The sequence below is a fragment of the Anomalospiza imberbis genome, chromosome 1 (assembly GCF_031753505.1).
Source record: "Anomalospiza imberbis isolate Cuckoo-Finch-1a 21T00152 chromosome 1, ASM3175350v1, whole genome shotgun sequence".
In the NCBI taxonomy this organism is placed as follows: domain Eukaryota; kingdom Metazoa; phylum Chordata; class Aves; order Passeriformes; family Viduidae; genus Anomalospiza; species Anomalospiza imberbis.
In genome coordinates, this window is record NC_089681.1 from 110,084,516 (window position 1) to 110,102,706 (window position 18,191).

General features: G+C 38.8%; 1 protein-coding gene across 3 annotated transcripts in view; it reads right to left on the bottom strand.

Moving 5' to 3' along the window:
- Nucleotides 1-494: 494 nt before the first annotated feature.
- Nucleotides 495-18,191, bottom strand: part of ANO10 (anoctamin 10) — a 120,140-nt gene continuing 102,443 nt past the window's right edge. For 2 of the 3 annotated variants that reach the window (XM_068205720.1, XM_068205730.1), the window contains exon 13: nucleotides 495-893. In XM_068205720.1, the coding sequence (XP_068061821.1) occupies nucleotides 858-893 (36 nt within the window). In that variant the 3' untranslated portion in view covers nucleotides 495-857. Of the gene's footprint in view, nucleotides 894-2,641; nucleotides 2,690-18,191 lie in introns of those variants that run through there. The other variant, XM_068205735.1, reaches the window with a different exon arrangement.

Sequence of the window (18,191 nt, forward strand, 5' to 3'; positions counted from 1 at the left end):
CTAAATCAGATATTCACTACAAACACAAGTACTGGTGTATCAAGTTTAATTGATCTGTTTACTGTTAGTTCATTTAACCAGAAGATCCATTCATACAATACTGCAGTTCAGAATCCAGGAGAGTGATACCAAAAGCCAATATAAATTAGAAAATAAATATGCTTCATAAGTCACTGATCAGCAATTTCTTTCCTACTAAGTTTTTTCTACCTAGCTTTTGAAAATATTTTAGCTGGGACCTGTTTAGAGAACTAGCAAACAGGAGTATATAAGACATACTCTATAAATATTTATGTTCAATTATTTCTCAGATCACATAATGAAATACATTGTTGTTCGCTATGAAACGTATAACATACTTAAATTAATTTGCTGTGGACAAGCAGTAACTAATAAGCAAATCTTTGAACTAACAGAGGATTGATTAGCTATTGTAATGAAGGAACAAAAGGGGCAGTAACCATAAAGGGAGAGTAAATTAAATAAAAGTCTGCTTTATTTTCCCCCTTTAGAAAGTTGCAGCTGAAAATTCTAGTTAGCTTCTGGATGCTTCCTCACAGGATCTGTTTTCAATCACTCAAAGCACAGGGAGTCTGGCAGGTTTTATCCAGACCTGGCATAAGCTGGAGTGCTTTATTTGGTGTTACCTTCATAAGCAATTGCACATGAGAAACAAAGAGAGCAGGAGAAAATACAGTTTTTTACAGTGTCAGGCAAAGATTATTTACCAAGTTTCATACAAGCAGGTGCCACCTACTCAGTAGATGGTGGAGGGTTCACTCCGAGCGCCACACACGACCACAGACGCTGGCTCCGCCTCACATGTGACCGCCTTAGTCACCCTCATTCCTCCGTGTTTACTCCTTCAGCGACTCCGCCGCCAGCTTCATTTGCTGCCAGAGGAGAGAAGAACGGAGAGAGACGCTGAGTCCAGCGGCAGCAGGAGGAATTAACAAACCAGCCGGAGCCCAACGCAGGACACTCCAGAATCCAACTGACTAATAAAACCACACCAAACAAAGAGCTTGAGCATTTAAAAACAAAAACCACCAGCCTGTCATGCCTGATTTTCACAAAATTCACGGTTTTAACAGAGGCATTGCTTTTGTCCACCAAAACACTCATCAAATGGCAATGCAATTAGTATGTTAATTAGTTATTTTTGTGATGGATAATGCCTTATGTGAAAGTCATTTAGCCCTAAATATTTAGGCTTTTAAGCTGATCTCAAAAGGTCAATGAACTGACAAGCTGCTGCCCCCACTACCCATTGCAACAATCTGTTAACTGTTATTCAGTATTTCTTTTGTTGTGGTTGAATTGAATAAAAAAATCCTGTGATACAGGAAGGAGGTAGCAGACTGCTATGGTGATACATGTTATTTCCAATCCTGTTGATAACCAGTTTTGTTTTCATTATCCTAGGATGTAACCAGAGACATGTCACCATGTGAAACCAGGATAACAATCCCAGGTGATGAAAATATCTGCTGAGTAAGAGAAAACAGAGCCACTCTCTGAAGCTTCTTGTTAAAGAGAATGTTTCATAACGCAGAACTTACAGAGGCAACAAGAAAGAGTTTAAACTGTGCTGAAGGCATCTCTCACACATCACCTGGGGGTTGTCAGCCAAGGGCCCAGCAATGGCTGGAAGGAAGAAACCACCCGGATATACCAAAAAATAGAGTGACTGAAGCCCTCCGAAGACAAAAGACAGAGACAACAGTCACAGGAAGGAGACAGAGGGAGACCAGCCCAAAGGACAGGCTGAGGAGCTGAGGCAAGGAGATGCACAGCACTGCTGGAATTCACTCATGCCCAGCATCACTGCCTCCTTGGAGGCAACTTGGCAGAGAAGGAAACGAAAAGACTGGAAATGAAAAAATGTGAGTGATCATACGAAGAAACAATTTATGCAGCTTTCAACTCCTAAGCCGCTGTGTGGGTACTGTGTCATTCCCCCAGTGGAGGATGGACGTGTGCTACTGAGCTGAAGTTCTTTAACATTTGTATTTGATCGCATAGAAATGGCCCATGACGTATGACCTATTAGAAAGAGAAGTATCTAATAATGCTGTAACAAAACTGGAAAAGATGAAGCTGCAAATAAAGTGTACACTATCATTCAATTTCTATCCCACAACATGAGATACAATGATGTCAGATGCTTCAACACAGCACCTTCTACCTTTTCTTTTCTGCTAGGCACTGCTAGTCTGGGCCTGAACCTATTCCAAAACACTACTCTGCATGCTAAAACACATCTACAACAACTTTTCTTTACCATTTTTATCTGTATTTCCATGCCATCTATAAGTGAAGTAAAATTAGTTTGTGATACAAATATTTAAATGCTTCTCCATAGCAACAGTGCAGGGAAAAAAGCCACAGCTAAAAGCTGGAATACAGATAGAGTCCCTCTTCTACATCCTGATTTACTTATTTAAATAAATGTCTGAATAAACTATAGCATCTTTAATTAAAGCAACTTTTCCTCCTATTGCAAAAACACAGACATGGAAGACAGCACCTTCATTCAGTTCCTGATCCATCAAATACAAACATTTTCTTATTTCAGAATGATTTTCTTAAATTCTGAGTGCTGGTGTAATTATATAGGGATCGATGAGGAATGCAGAAGACTGGAAAGGTATTTTTATTCTCTGATCTCTGCAGGGCTTGCCAAAGTCTGGAAAAAAACCAAGCACGAGTGCTAATGATGACTAAATGTAATCTGTCCAAAAACTCTGTACAAGCTGGACCACTCTCATTTATTTTTGAAGGCCCTCCTAATTTTAACTGAGCTAATCTTAAACGAGGATTGTCTTCTGCTGGCAATCTTATGCTATGATATTTAAAATACATGATATGAACAAACAAATATCCCAGCTTCTTGAGCAGGCCAGTGAGTAGAAAAACCTCTTAAAATAGCTTCACATGCTGCCGTGGCACACAAGGCCTGGGCAAAATCAGTCCAAATGCAGTCATACACATATTTCAGGAAATGGATCATAAGCCACGTGAGAACCCCAAGAGCTGTGTATTTAATTTCTTCTTTATAGTTTCTAATACCAAAATGTATTTGGCGGTACCTGGCAGCAGCAGGCTCCCCCAGGAGCTATCACTTGGGCAAGCAACATGTGGTGGCACCTTTAAACAAAGAAATTCTTTGCCCAGTTCAGGCTGAAGAATTAAAAAAATTTCTTTCTTTTTTACTGTGAAAGTAAATGTTCCTGCTCAATGGGAAAATATTTCTCTAAGACAATATATGGGATAGGGAGTGTATTTTTAAATTTTTATTGCTGAGAAAGGGAACTAATGAGGTACCTTTTAAGATCACTTTTCCCTTCACAGCCCCAACAGGTTCACTGGGAAACCTGTGGGGCTGAGTTAACTCTCTTCCCTCAAAAAGACATTTCTTTGTAAGCTTTAAGAAGTATTTTAAATATATGGAAAAGAGATATTAAAAAGGTCTTGATCTACTTGTTAAACCTACTAGATACATAATGACAAAAACCACTCATTTGAGGGGTATTAAAAGCCTCTGTGAACTAATCAGAGGCACAGCTCAGAAATGAGTTGGCTCAAAAAGCCATTCTTCATTTATTATCAGCTGAGAGTTACTAGTGAAAGGTTTATACTTAATGCTGTTTTATGCAGCACCCTTAGCAACAGCAGCCTATGCATGAAATACATGAGTGAAATGTGTTTAAACTAGTATTAATTTTAGTGGGGCTACAGTGTTGTTTATCCTAAAATTCTACTATTAGGAAATGCTCTAAATATTTATCTGCTGTAATTAAATAAATTTGCTATTTCCATTTTATTAAGTTTAAATTTCCTTGTAAAGCACATGTAATATAATTAGACAGTACTTCCAGGAGAAATAGCAAAAACCCTTTAATGTGGTTTACAAATAGGCTTTACCAATTACTTAGATTTGCCTAGATTTCAACATTAAATTTTCTGAAAGAACTTTATGAAAACAGAACAGATACTTTTACACCACAAACAGAGCTGCATACCCAGCATGGAAATCAGGCTACTTCCTTCGTGGGCTCACTCACAACCAGAAACACCAACTTCAGTGTACAGGGTATGGCTGTGGTAGTTCTCCAGTTAGAGGGGCTATGGAAGTCTAAACATGTGATTTAGTGCTGCCAACAATACCAAATTACAAAATTAAATAGCTAAAACCATGAAATAACAGAAATACACAGCAGCACCAGAGCTCTCAACTACAGCAAAACCCCAGGAGCTGCCAAGGGATTTACCAGAGCAATGCCAGGGCTCTGTTCAAGCCACAGGCTCGCTGGAAATGCAGGATGTTTCCATGTGGCACGAGGAGGACCATGGCCCACCTTGTCTTCCAAGCCCTGTGCCCAGGGCCGAGGAGTTGCTTTGCCCCTCTCTGCACAGCAGGGCTGCTTTGGGCCAGGTCCCAGCACGTGGCTTCCTTCTGGCCCTGGGCTGAGAGGCAGGAGCTGCCAATCCATCTGTGACCTTCCTTCTGCACCAGAGGAGGACAGAGGGAACCCAGCATTCCTGCTGCCCCAGTGCTGCTTCTGCACACACTCAGAACCTAATCAAACACTCTCACCTTTCCTTTATGGTTTCTGTGGGACAGCCAACATTTAACAGGCACTAACAGCCTTTGTCGGTTTAATGTTGATTTACTGCCCTTGCTGAGCTCTGTGTCAGATGCTTACAACACTGTTATTTTCCAGTTATGCCCAGACCTGGTAAGTCAGCCTCTAACTACTCTTAATTTTACCACTGTGTGTGTTAATGCCAACTGACAATTCAACCACAACCTGAGGAAAACAATTTAAAAATAGAAAGCATATAAAAGTGAAAGCCAAACAAACCAGCATCTATTGACTCACTGGTTTGGTGCTTTTCCACAGTTATACCCAATGTACACACAAGTTCATACATGTGAAGAACAGACTTCTAAACAGTTTATACTACATATAAGAATATATGAAAGCAGATGTTTTTTATCAGCATCCCCATCTTCTGGATTTCCTGTATACACCATGTGGAACAGTTCATAAGCAGTTAGAAAGAGCAGTGGTACATGGTATCTTTCCCACTTTCTAGCATTAATTATAATATGAAAACATGACAGATATATATTAAATTCTTATTTTGTAATGGTGTCCAATCACAACAATAGTAGTTTCTTGGCTCTTGAGCTGTCTCAAGAACTGTATCAGTTTAATCTGTAAGTATCAACCGGTTACAGAAGAGGCAAATTAACACCCACTTCAAAACTCAGTAAGCCTCTTCCACATGTAGTATTTTATTTGGTGTAAAGGTTTAAAAGCTTATTTAATGGAAATTTGTTCTCACCGATTATAATGGTGTAAGGTTATGGTAACTTCATGCCTAGAATCACAGATCTTCCCTCAAGGCTTTTTGTCTATGGCACTGAACACTCTGCAGGGAACAGTGCTTCAGGACTCCAGGCTTGGGGTTACTTCTAAGTTGCATTTCTGACTCTGACCACTTTTCCAGCAACATGTTTGTTTCCTTAGCTGGAGATGGTAACTGATGCTTCTTGACAGAAGTAATAATCAGTCCCTGTACTAGTACACTCCTGTTTATAAATCCCAGGACCACACAGCCACGATGTAACACTGAATGCTTATTTTCAGTTAAGTCATCCTGCACAACCCCTCATTCTTCTTGAAGGCTATTGATTTCCAGAATACAGTTTCTCCCCTACTTCAGTAGTATGATAAAAGACTTGTAGGAACAATTTCACAACTTCCTCATTTCCCAGAGTCAAGACCAATGGCCCTGTGATGCTGCAACCCAGTAGAAACAACCCTCTATAAAGGAAACCCACACATGAGCATTAAACAGTCAAAATGCAGATTTTTTTTATAAAAAAGAAAGAAGCATTTTATACTGAAGATAACAAACAAAAAAATCCTGAATTGTCACTCTCACAAGGACTGTGAGCAATTACAGTAATTTAAATTTTTGAGAAATATTTACTAATCTCCTTACTTCTAGGTTACACCTGAAAGACTGTACCTAGTTTTGGGCCCTCCAGTATAAGAAGGATACTGATCAACTCTGCCAAGCCTACCTGTGGAATCCAAGATGGGCAGGGAGGTGATGCACATGCCCTGAGACACCTGCCAATATTTACAAGGAGGTTAGCAAGAAGATGGAATCAGGGTATTGGCCAGGGTGCACAGCCAGGGAACAAAAAATGAAGTGGTCATTAAAAAATAAGACAAGAAAGACTCAACAGAAAACATTTCACTACAAGCATAACTAAGCACTGCAGCAGGGGCCCAGGGAGGTTTTGGAGTCCCTGTCTGTAAAGCACTTGACAGGAAACCCTAGCCTCCCCCAGCCCTGGGGTCTAAATTTGGTGCCAGTCCTATCCTGAGCAGGAAGTAGGACTACCTACCTTCCGAGGTCTCAAGATGAGAGATTTTTTACAGTTGTTTCTACAGGAATTGTGACAGGACATTTGCCTGGACTCCACAGACCCAGAGTGGGGATATGCTACAAGAAATAGAAAGTAATGGGAAAGAACAACAAAAAAAAAATCTCTTCTTTCCTTTCTTGTGTGCCTAATTCAAAATAAAATACCAAGTACAAAGCCAGTGTTAATGAAACAATAGGTTGGCAAAATTAGTAAGTGCAGAGTCAGGAAAACTTGCAGAATCACATAATTTGTGCCTTGGAGTACTGTACTTGATTAACAGCACTGTGAGGAATAGCAGTCAAAGCAACCCCATTTGTAGTACATTTTTTCCCAAGATTTTTTTCCTGATCTACTTCAGATTGTCTCTGATTTAAATTGCAAAGTATTAATTAATACTCATTACAATATTCTTACAGTATTAGTCACCCTTTGCTGAACCTTATTTTAGTTCAGTAGACAGTACAAAAATGAAGAATAGTGGAAGTCACACAAGACAGTCTAACAGTATTTTCTTCAGAATATAGCTTATGCATTCTGTCCCTCAAAATATTTACATTGTTTTTGTCCTCATGCAGCTCATATTTCATAACTTTTTTTTCACCATAACTGGCCAAATAGTTGCCAAGTGACAGATAAATACTATGTTAAACAGCATCTGAATGCCTGATGAGGAGCGTGTGCCGAAACCACCCTCACAGGATGGTAACCCAGCCCAAGGGATGCTCTCCCCTTTAGCTCATGCAATTACCTCTCCCCCAATCAGCAGCTGGTCAATAGATTTTGGAGTCAGAGACTATCGACTGGCTATGAAAGCAACGATGCAAAAACGTGCAATGTGACGTGACCGTGGTGACATCTCAAAGGGGAGGGATGGACTGTGCAGTCCCGCACACATTTTGTTAGTTCTGTGCCCTGGGTCATACAGACATCACAATGGTTTAAGGGTGCAGTTGGCCCCTAGGTTAACAGCACATCAACGATGCTTTAATGGTTTCAGGGTGAGCAATGATTCAATTCCTTTTCTCAGGGGTTTTGGAGGATGGTAATTACCTGCTTGCTCTTACTAGCTACCATCAGGAGAAAATGAGTAAAACAAACTATTCTGCCTCTCTGAAGTTTAACAAGCTTCTTCACTGAGCAGGGTGTCCCTAAGCAGGCACATACCCTTTGGAAGAGAAATACTCAGCACTTGGAGAGTTTAATGAGCCTTCTGGACACAAATTCCTAATATATGCATATGGCTGACACTGAAGCTTAACTGCAGACATAGCTGTGTTAGCTTTACACCAACTGTAATCTCCTTCCCTGGAGATACTCAAAAGCCATCTGGACAGAGTCCTAAGCAGCATGCTCTGGGGGTCTCTGCTTGAGCAGGGAAGTTGGACTAGCTGGTCTCCAGAGGTTTCTTCCAACTGACCCATTCTGTGGTTCTGTGACAGCAGGAAAAGCCTGGCTAACAAGCAGGCTGCTCAACATGCCCTAATTTACCACTTAAGCTCACATGCCTTGCACTCTCTCTGCTTCATGATCGAGGAGGCACAGCTGAAAGCAGTCAAACAGCCTCTGAGGGAACGCCGGCAGTGGTGGTGAAGGGCTTGAAGGCAGTCGGTGGCACTGCAGGGGGACAGCGAGAGTCCTTCCTCCTCACACTGTTTGAGTGGCCAAGTGCTTGGGTGATGGAAAAAATGCATAGCTCACTACAGCTTCTGCAGAAGATACGTTTCAGACAAAGCTGTGCTTCAATTTTTTCCAGCTTAAAGCTGGAAGGAACCTGCTGGGTTACAGACACAAACCTCCCTTGAGTGCATAAACCCATGTCGCAGAGCTTTAGCCAGGGGAGACCACACAGCTTTGATTCCGGTGTTGCACAGGCCAAAACCCACAGTTCTTGCCAACATCCTTTAGCAAATCTATTGTACAAAAGGCAAGAGACCAGTTTAAACTATTTAATGCCACAAAATGAGCAGAGGAAAAACTCAAAGAGCATGAACATGTCTCCTAGTAATCCATGCAACAGCAGGGAACAGACTGTGTGAAAAACAGAGACAGTCTCTCAAAATGAATTATGTTCAACTCTCAAAAGACAAAAAAAAAAAATATTCCACTACTTTCTAGACACAAAGCTAGTCATCCCTGGAACCCATGCACATAAACCCCAACATCTAAGCACTACTAAAGTCCTACCCACCCTCTGCTCTGCCAGTGGACACGAAGGCATGACTAGCCCCAGCCCAAGCCCAGCTGGTTTAAGTTTTACCCTGGGCTCACATTTCTCTCCAAATTTCCTAATTTGTGGAGTCATAAAGAGCCCAACTCAAATAAAACAAATAAGAAGAGAGGCAGTTTACTCCTCTATGTAGGACATTCCCTGGGTAATCCAGATCAGCCTCCAGATATGAAACTAAGAACCCAACTTCAGACACTATTTTTGGAAATTACCATCTGTGACATAAATCTGACATAAATAAGCAGAAAGATTTGCAGGGGGCATGGCTGTCCTCTGTCCTGCTACCACACAGCAGTCACAACACTGCAAGTACAAAATTTCCATTTCTTTGTGCAGGCAAGAAACTTCAGCCTCACAAATACAATAGAAAATGCCAGAGAAATCAAATGTCTGAAAAATATAATTAGAAAATTTTATAGTATATCTGAAGTAAAAACTACATGTTAAGAAATCAGACTTCAACGCTAGGCAGACACATAGGAAAAGAAACCATTCTTGTGAAGGGAGTTCTTTCCGAGAAGGAATTTGCCTCTTTATCTGTTGTATCAGAATGAAAAGTAAGTTTAATTCTAAAGTAACTGTTATCAGACTATTAAAAAAAATTTATATAGTAAAGTAGGAAAAACTAGTCAATGTTTAGATTATTTGGTATTAGGCAAGGAGTGTAAGGCCAGCAATGAAGGGACCTGCCAGGCAATCTTATTTGTTTTCCTCCCCTGCAGAAGCTCTCCTGACCCAAGCATGTGTTATTACAATATAATTTTGAGTAATATTTTCATTCTTGCTTTTCTCTTCAAAGACAAGTTCTCTTCTACTTCCTATGAGGGCTTTGCAATTGCCTAGTTACAGCCTAGTGAAAAATAATCAACACAGAGCCAGTAAACAATTTCTAGTTACAGTAATTTTATAAATATTCTGAAGCAATCAACTCTGTGAATGTTAAAGTGTGTCAAATAGGTCTTTAAATATTTACAAAATGTCAGTGGCACCACTGACAGAATTTCTTCCTTCACCAGAGATACCTGTGAAAAGGCAAATTCTCTCCTGCCACATTCCCAGTTCCTTGGGAAGACTATGCACCCGAAGAAAGAAATAAATTGTTTTCCCTTTAACACTGGGCCAAACATAACTATCAACTGATTACAGGCTATTGATTTGGTCTTAGATCAATATTTAAGTTGGTATGTGTCTGATCAGATAAAGTCAGTTACTCAAATTAGTTCCTGTGGATTTATGGTTTGGTCTGGATCAGGAAGTTCTTGAACAAAGCACAGGCAGAGGAAGGGGAGATAAATGTTATTCCTGCTTTTCATCGCATCCTAGACATCTGCATGTGGCCACTTTAGAGGTTTTGGAACCATTATGCAAATATACACAAAGGACACAAAACGTGTCCTTACTAAATGTGCCATTTTCATTGAAGGGGCACAACTGGACACAGAGCATTACTCTCACTGTACTACAAAAGACTGTCTAATAAGAAGGTAGGAGAGTAAAAGGTTGGTTTGGTAGTTTATAATTGCATTTCTTCAAAATGAGTAAAGTTGTGACAGCTGACATAGTCCTAAATTATAGGTATGGTAATATTTACAAATTTATAATCTTTATGAATTGCCCTGCTTAAGCCTGTTGCAATTTTGAACAACCTAGCAAAGGGTAAAGGTCTGGTTTTTATGAAAGCAATGGCAAAGTTATCTTTTACTTCAGTGAAACCAGACTTTCTCACTTTCTTTTTATATGCTTCCACTATTAGGAGTGAACAAAAATGCTTTTTCCCTTTTTCCAACACATTAGTGTGAAGAAAACCTCTTTGCTGTAGGCTGCTCACCAACTTTTATTTTGAAGCGACAAAGTGCTCTGCCTCCACAGACCCCTGTTCAGAGCTTCCTGCACTGTATCAGAGACCCTCACAAAATTCTGTGCCTTTCTGCCTCTAATACCTTCAGCAATTTCTTTGCAAAGATTTATGAAATTCTTTTGCAATAAAGAGCAAATTAAAGCTGTGTAAAAGCTACTGTTTTCAGTCTGAAGAGAGATGATATTTTAAGCAGCTCTGTAACAGAAAGACAAACAACGACCTGTAGATATGTTGAATATTAGCATTTATTCTCTTTCTGAGATCTCCTTTAGTGCCTTTGAACAGCCTATGCTGTGTAACTGAGAAACTACAGAAATAGATTTTGGGATAAGGTTTAAATTGAAAAAAAAATGGATGAATGATTTCTGACTATTTCATTCTATTATTTTCATGCCTTGCCAACCCTATAATCCCAGTTCCTTTCTGTTAATTTAAATTTTGTGCAATACAATACATAAAGGCAGAGTACATGTATTATATAAAATACAGCTACATTTGTAAGAATTTCTTTTAGTTAGATTGTGGTTTTTAAGTTTAGAACTTAGTGTTCAAATTTTTACCTTCTAAACAAAACCTGAATGATTACAAAAAAGGTCATGTATATGGCAATTATTCTTCTACTTTGTCAACATGAACCTTGTGTCTATGCAGGCCTTTCATGCACAGAGTAAGTCAATTTTCATATGCCTTGGTAACATTCCTCCGTATTTTTTCTGCTTTTTAATTTTCTTAAAGTATTTTTGCTTTATTAAAGCATTTTACTCCCTTTCCTTATTTATTCTTTGTGGATTCCCCACTGTTCTACTGTCCTGGCTGTACCCTCTCCCTTATATTTTCACTTTCAATTCCTTCAAAAAGAGAAATCTTTTCCTTCTGCCTGTAAATTCACAGGTAGGTAAGGGTCATATTTGCTGGCAGAAAAGACTGCCAAGAAGACTGGCCCTGTGTTGCATTCCAGAGGCTGTCAGCTTCCTGGTGGGAAGAGAGCCCCACTCCTCCTCCCTCTCCCATTATCCTGCTCTGCTTTTCAGGAGCAGTGGGAACCAAAGGAAGGACAAAGTACTGCCAGCACAGCCCTGCTTTGGGGCTCTGTTCTGAGGGGCTGGATAAAGCCAGACAATAAACTGAAGCCTAGAAATGAATGTGTGGAACAGATATATACAGCGCCAGTCCAGCTGCTGTTCTAGACTGACCTCCTTCTTTTGCTTCAATGGAAATCAGAGCTAATGGTGCCAGCTTCAGCATGCACCGGGGTATTAACTATTGTGATTCATGTTAAATTGCCACACTAATTTAATTCTATCAGACCTCAAGGCTTGGCTTTGGAATGTTTTTTATACATTGCAAAGTGCTTTTACTGGATATCCTGGGTCACCAGTACCATCACACTCCTATTCCTCAACTTTAATCTATCACAAAAAATGTATTATCTAGCATACAACACAAACATCTAAAGTAATTTCTCTTCAACATATTAGTGCTAGCACATCAAAACTGTCCAACTGCTAGAGAAACACCGTACAACATTACCATTTGTGGGAAAATATGTTGTCTTGTAAATTTTATAGTAGGACTTTTATAAAATAAGTTGTTACATCTGTCAAACCAACCATATTTTAAAAAACATGCCAGTAAGTGCTGTGAAAAGACTCTAAATAAAAGCTGAAAACATCATATGATTTTGCATCAGTAAAGTGAGTCAATATTATCCAGTGAGTCACCTAGCTAATTCACAGCAAATTTCTGTGATGGTATAAGATGGAACGTGAACACACATTTTCAGAGATCCTTCAGGGCAAATCAAATATACAAGCTCGGGCAGGACAAATAATTGCAAAATATTAACAAGCTGCAGAAATCCATTTTCTGCACTTTGCACTTGGTAATCTGTCAGTGCTCACATGCTCCTGCTTCATTCTTGGCACTGGAAACAATCAGAAAGACACACCATTACAGGACCAAGAGAACTGCAGGAACCATGGCCATTAGTTACACCCTTGTCTAAAACAGTAACATTACAAAACCACAGCAAAAGATTTCTCCAAAAAATTAAAGCAAATATCTCTTATGTATTAAAATGACAGCAACATAATTTCCCCTACTAATAGGAAATTACAATAATTATTAGTGGTGTAAGGAAATACAGCAAAGGCTGTGGTTTACAGTAAGCCAGTGTAAGAATGCATCTACCAAGGACCTGAATAGAATCACACACACTCATTCTCCTTCTCTGTACCTGCATACTGCATCTATTTATCTATCTAAAAAATAAAGAAAATGCATTCATAAAGAAGACTTTAACAGTTTGTATTTAAAATGGCATTATCCACAATATTAATGGGAGGCTGTTAGGTTTTGGTTTCCATGTGTTGGTTTTTGCTGCCCTGAAAATTCTCCTCCCAATGCCTTCCTTATTTGTAACTGTGAAATTTGGGAACTAGCCAATACTGCTACCATAATGTTATAGGGAATTCACACTTCACTCCAGAAAAGGAGTTTTTCAGCAGGCAGTACATACTAAACACTAATTAGCATTGAGCACTAATTAAAAATACGCATTATATTGTTACTCAGTATTACTCTGTATGAATCTCATATAACTAACCTTCAAGTAATTATATTAGAATTTTGCCTTCCTATTAACTTTTGATCAAAGAAACCTATCCCACTGAAATTGCCATCTGCTGAACCTGCTTCTTGACTTTGTTTCATCTTTCTGTGACATGGGAATAATCACCAATACTATTGGGAAAAGAATATATAAATAATACCTTAAATAAGTTTTCTCTCTTCTGAAATCTGCAGGGGTTTGACTAAAAAGAAGAAAAGAGGGTTTTGTCCTGTGTTAGTGAATGGCTGAATCTTCTTTCATGATTTCTGCTGATCAGTGAAAAAATAGAAAATACAGCTCAGAATCACTATCGTCCTTATAAATGCTCTTACATTAAATACTTATGTAACAAACTGGAAGATTCACAGTGGCATTAAAAAATAATCTTGTTTGTGAAGCAGCTATGAAAATCCTCCCTATTGATGAGATAAGCTTACTTACAGCAATTAAGGAACTGCTCCCATTAATTGTTGCTGCCAACACTTTCATATACTTCTCATGGAAACAGGACAGATCACTACCAGAGAAGAAGTTATTGGATAAACTAATTAATGATTTGGCCTGGTAATTTCAGCATCACCATGTTAAAAACAAGTAAGGGAAGCTCTGGGTGTGTCCCACCCGCAGGTGTCTTCTTGCCACATGTGAATCTAAATTAGGCACTTAAGAGTTTCTCAACTGGCAAACCAGTTAAATTCTGGGTTTACTCAACAGTACTGCCACCAACCCAAACGTCTTTCATTTAATTAGGAATTTACCTTACTACTGGTTACCAAATGTTAGCTACAATGTGTTAACAGCAGACCTTTCCATCTCCCCAAAGAGGAAAAAGACAGACCGATTAATTTGATAGAATTTCTCCAGTCAGAAAAAGGAAGGACCAAGAGTAACAAGAACCTTATCTACTCAGAAGATTTACTACTCTTTTATATATAAAAAGTAATCTTACCTTTTGAAAAAATCCACCAGCTCAAGAAGATGCTGGTAACAGCCCCCATCCCTTTCACAGAAACAGATCTCCTTAGTTATTCAATTTATTTCAAACTATTCAAACACAGAACTTCTCTTCAACAAATATCCAGCAATCCCTGCTGTGTTATGAGCAGTCCTGCTCTTCCAATAGCATGTCAAATTGTCCTCAAATATCTAAGGCTGTGTTGCTGCCTAAACTTTTTCAAGTCTTTTTTTTTCCTTCCTAGGTAACCAAAGCAACACACAAGGCAGAATTGTAGAAAGCGTCTGAAACTTGCATGGGCAAGCAGGTGGTGACCTGTACCTGCAGCACAGATACCCAAAAAGACCTCTGGGGCAGGAACTTAACACTTGTGCATTTTTATACAGAGCTAAGGCAACTGAAGTCTTAATGCGCTTAAGCCCTCTAAGTGCTACAACTACATAAACTCTGCAGAATAAACAGTTACCTAACACACAATTCTTTTGTCTCAGAGTCTGACCTGAATATTAAAAACCTGGGTTTGGTGATCCATTGTAGCAGATGCATCATACCCTACATGAAGATTAGCAAAATAATTACAAAAACTTTAAAAATTCTTTCACTTTTTCCTATTTATTTCCTATCAAAAGCTATGGAGTTGCTATGCCTGCACATATTTGCTAAACCTGCAAAATATTTTCTCTGCACTTAAATATAAACTTTTAACATGTCTTTGAAGAAACTCTAATTGGTCAGATCTCTGAAAGTTTGATTACCCAATCTGGATATGAGAACAATATTGCTCAAAATGGAAGGAGCCTTAAAGATCACCTAGTTCCAATCCACCTGCCATGGGCAGGGATACCTTTCATTAGACCAGGTTGCTCAGGGACTCATCCAACCTGGCCTTTACTTTCAGGGATGGGGTAACCACATTTTCTCTGGGCAATCTGTTCCAGGGCCTCATCATCCTCACAGTACAGAATTTCTTCCTAATACCTAATTTAAACCTACTCTCTCAGTTTGAAACTATTACCTCTTGTCCTATCACTACATGCCCATGTAAACATTCTCCCTCCATCTTTCCTTTAGGCTCCTTTCAGGTACTGGAAGGCCACAATTAGGTCATCCAGAGCCTTCTTTTTTCCAGCATGAAAACAGCACTTGCTCAGGTATCAAAAACTGGTTTTCATCTTTGAAAAGTCATTGCTTTATCGTATTTATCATATTTGCTGCTTTTTCCTGGGGTTTTAGAGTTGTTGGCTTTTTCCTTCCTTTTTTTTTTTCTCCTAGAAAGAGATTAATTACTCTCCTCACCTCTCCATCCTTTCTGCTAAGCTGCCCCATTAATTAATTCCAGAGTTTTATCTGGGAGATAGTCCTTTCTGGCTTGTATTTTTCTTTCATAATAAGCCAACACCCTACCCAAACATTCAGTGTCTGACAAGATAAAAATTTCTGGCCCAACAAGACACGTTTTAAATGTTGCTTCTTCTGCTCTGAGGGACCAAGGAGAGGTCACAGAAAGGCAGCAGACTCTTGAGTTGAGAAGTGCACTATTGCAGTATATATTGCTCTGGGACAGCTTTGCTCTGAGATAACAGAGTAGACAGACCAAGCTATGGCTCAATTCTCTACACACATTCCACATTCTTTTGACTTTTGGAAGTCTTGTAATTTATTCTACATGAAACAAAAACTGAGACAGTAGAGAAAAAAACCCTCTTGGAATATGAATAATACTATTATCATCAGAGGAAACAGATAAAAAAATATTCTCATATGAAAATAAGGTAATCAGACAAAAAAATCATAGATTGGCTCCTACACAGCCTTAACAAAGATTCAAGAACTAAAGCACTCTCACAAAAAAAAAAAAAAGGTCAGTGGTGCCGGTAAATGAGGAAGAAAAAGCAACCAACCACTCCAAAGCCAAACAAGGCAACTAAACTAATAAACTTCAGATTCTCCAAATGCTTCCCAGAAAAGTAAATCTTTCTGTTTTCAATCTATTTCAGAGGCTATATAGCCATAAGTAGTGCACATTGCTCCTATAATAGAGTGAATAACCTAGCAAATGACAGAGGCACAATTGCTCTGAAATGATAGCTGAAGTTTTACTTGTTGTCAATAGAAAATAAAGGAAAAAGAAAAATAGTATTACAGTACCTTAACTTCTAAAATGTTCTATTTGATTCAATTCTGCTTTTTCATTTAATTTTCATTTATTTTACTTAAACTTTAAAATATAATGTAGCTTTAAAAAGTATCTGTCTGAATTCAGTTCTTTTGGCAGATATTTTCCTTCTGGCTTCTCTAATCCGTTTTATATGAGCTGGCATCTTAAAAAGCATGCTTTAGTATGCAGAGCCTAACAGTACTGCTGAACCCTCCTGACAGCCTGCTTCTCAGAAGCAAAAAAGACATTATCTCCCCAAAAGACCTGCTCTAAACAGTGTTCTTTCCTGCACACGAGCTACCTGCCACCCCATGCCCTGTTACTTGTTATTCATAGAGCTGCACATCAAAGAGAACCAATCCTGAGAGCACAAACAGGAAAACTTACTGTTTTGGTTAAGCACACAGCTATTTATATCATAGTGTGTTGCTTTCCATGTACATAAATGAATTTGTTTTATATGTAAATTCCCTCAGAATATTGGAGAATTCAGTCTCTTATTAAATAAACACAAAGCAGCAATATAATATTGCTTCTATAAGAGAGCAACACTGAGACTGACACAGGCAATGATGTATAGATGCTTGTCTATAGAAAGCTGCAGTACGTGTCCCACGATTTCAGAAAGTTCTTAGCAGAATGTTATACTGAGCTGACAAAAATGTACAATGTCAGTCACCTCAATTTAATACTTATTTCAGGAAGAGAAGGTTAAAGGAACTCCATTCTTGTCTGCTTGCTAAATTACCCCGAATACATTTTAGTACTTTATAATCTGTTACATACAACATTCAGTATCCTACTCTCTGTATGAGTAATAAAAAATGTTATTTTCAGCTTGTCAAAAGAAGTATTTCAGTTTTTACAGCACAGTGTGTAATGAATTAATTACACACTAGGTAATTAGAGTCTAAAATATTCACCATGCTAACTTAAAAGGATGCTGAATACTACTTAAAGACTGACATGGTCTTTGACCCCAACCAGCTTTCTTTGAACACAAAACCTCTCAAATTTCTCAAATGTCAAGCCTTGCTGCTTTTCCACAGAAGTGTATGAGAATTCAAATGAAGCAGATATCCTGTCTTTATGATGCTCTGCAGAACAATGAAAGAAGAGGCAGTGCTTGTCTGTTGGCTGTTACAGACATTCAGATTAAAAACTCCCTACATTCTTCGTAAGCCCATCAGGCCTTATTTGCCCCACTTAACGTGCTCTCTATTTTGCTTGCATATTGAAAACCTCCTCATGTTGCTGTGACTAACTTTCTTATATTAATTTTTCTCTGTTTAATCACTTCATAATTCAACCATTTCACAGTTCAGCTGTTGTTTCAATGGGATGGTCTCTAACAGATTTGTTGGCAGTCTGAACTACATGTAGGTTCTGGCCAGAATGGCATTTTCCACAATCTTGTGCAAGAAACAAATTTGATTTAAGGAGAAAATGCAATAATAATGAATCAATTTCCAGTGTTCTAAGATGCATAATCCTACTCAGAGTTACTCAGTTCTGTAAATATCTGCCTTCTTGAGTTTTTGTGCACACACTAAATCTCCTCTCCCAGGAAGACTAACACATGCCATCCACACACAGTTTCCTACTGTGGGTGCATATTCATAACAAAGTGCAGAATGAATACGTTGTTGCTTATCCAGTACCTGAAGAGTTTATGTATGCTGTGTCCCCTTATGCTAAACTGAAAGGACTTGGAAGTAGGTAAATGATAGATTTGCATATCAACAAAACACTTCTGACAACTCCAGCTATTAATGGGTAGCTTCCCTTCCTCCCTTCAATGCCTGTCCACATGATCATGCACACTGTCTCTGATTCAAAGCACTATCCTCCCACATATTCACAGTTGATTAGGAGGTAGATTTGAGAGTCTTTCAGCTGCACAGCTGACACAGGACCGCCAAGAACAGCTT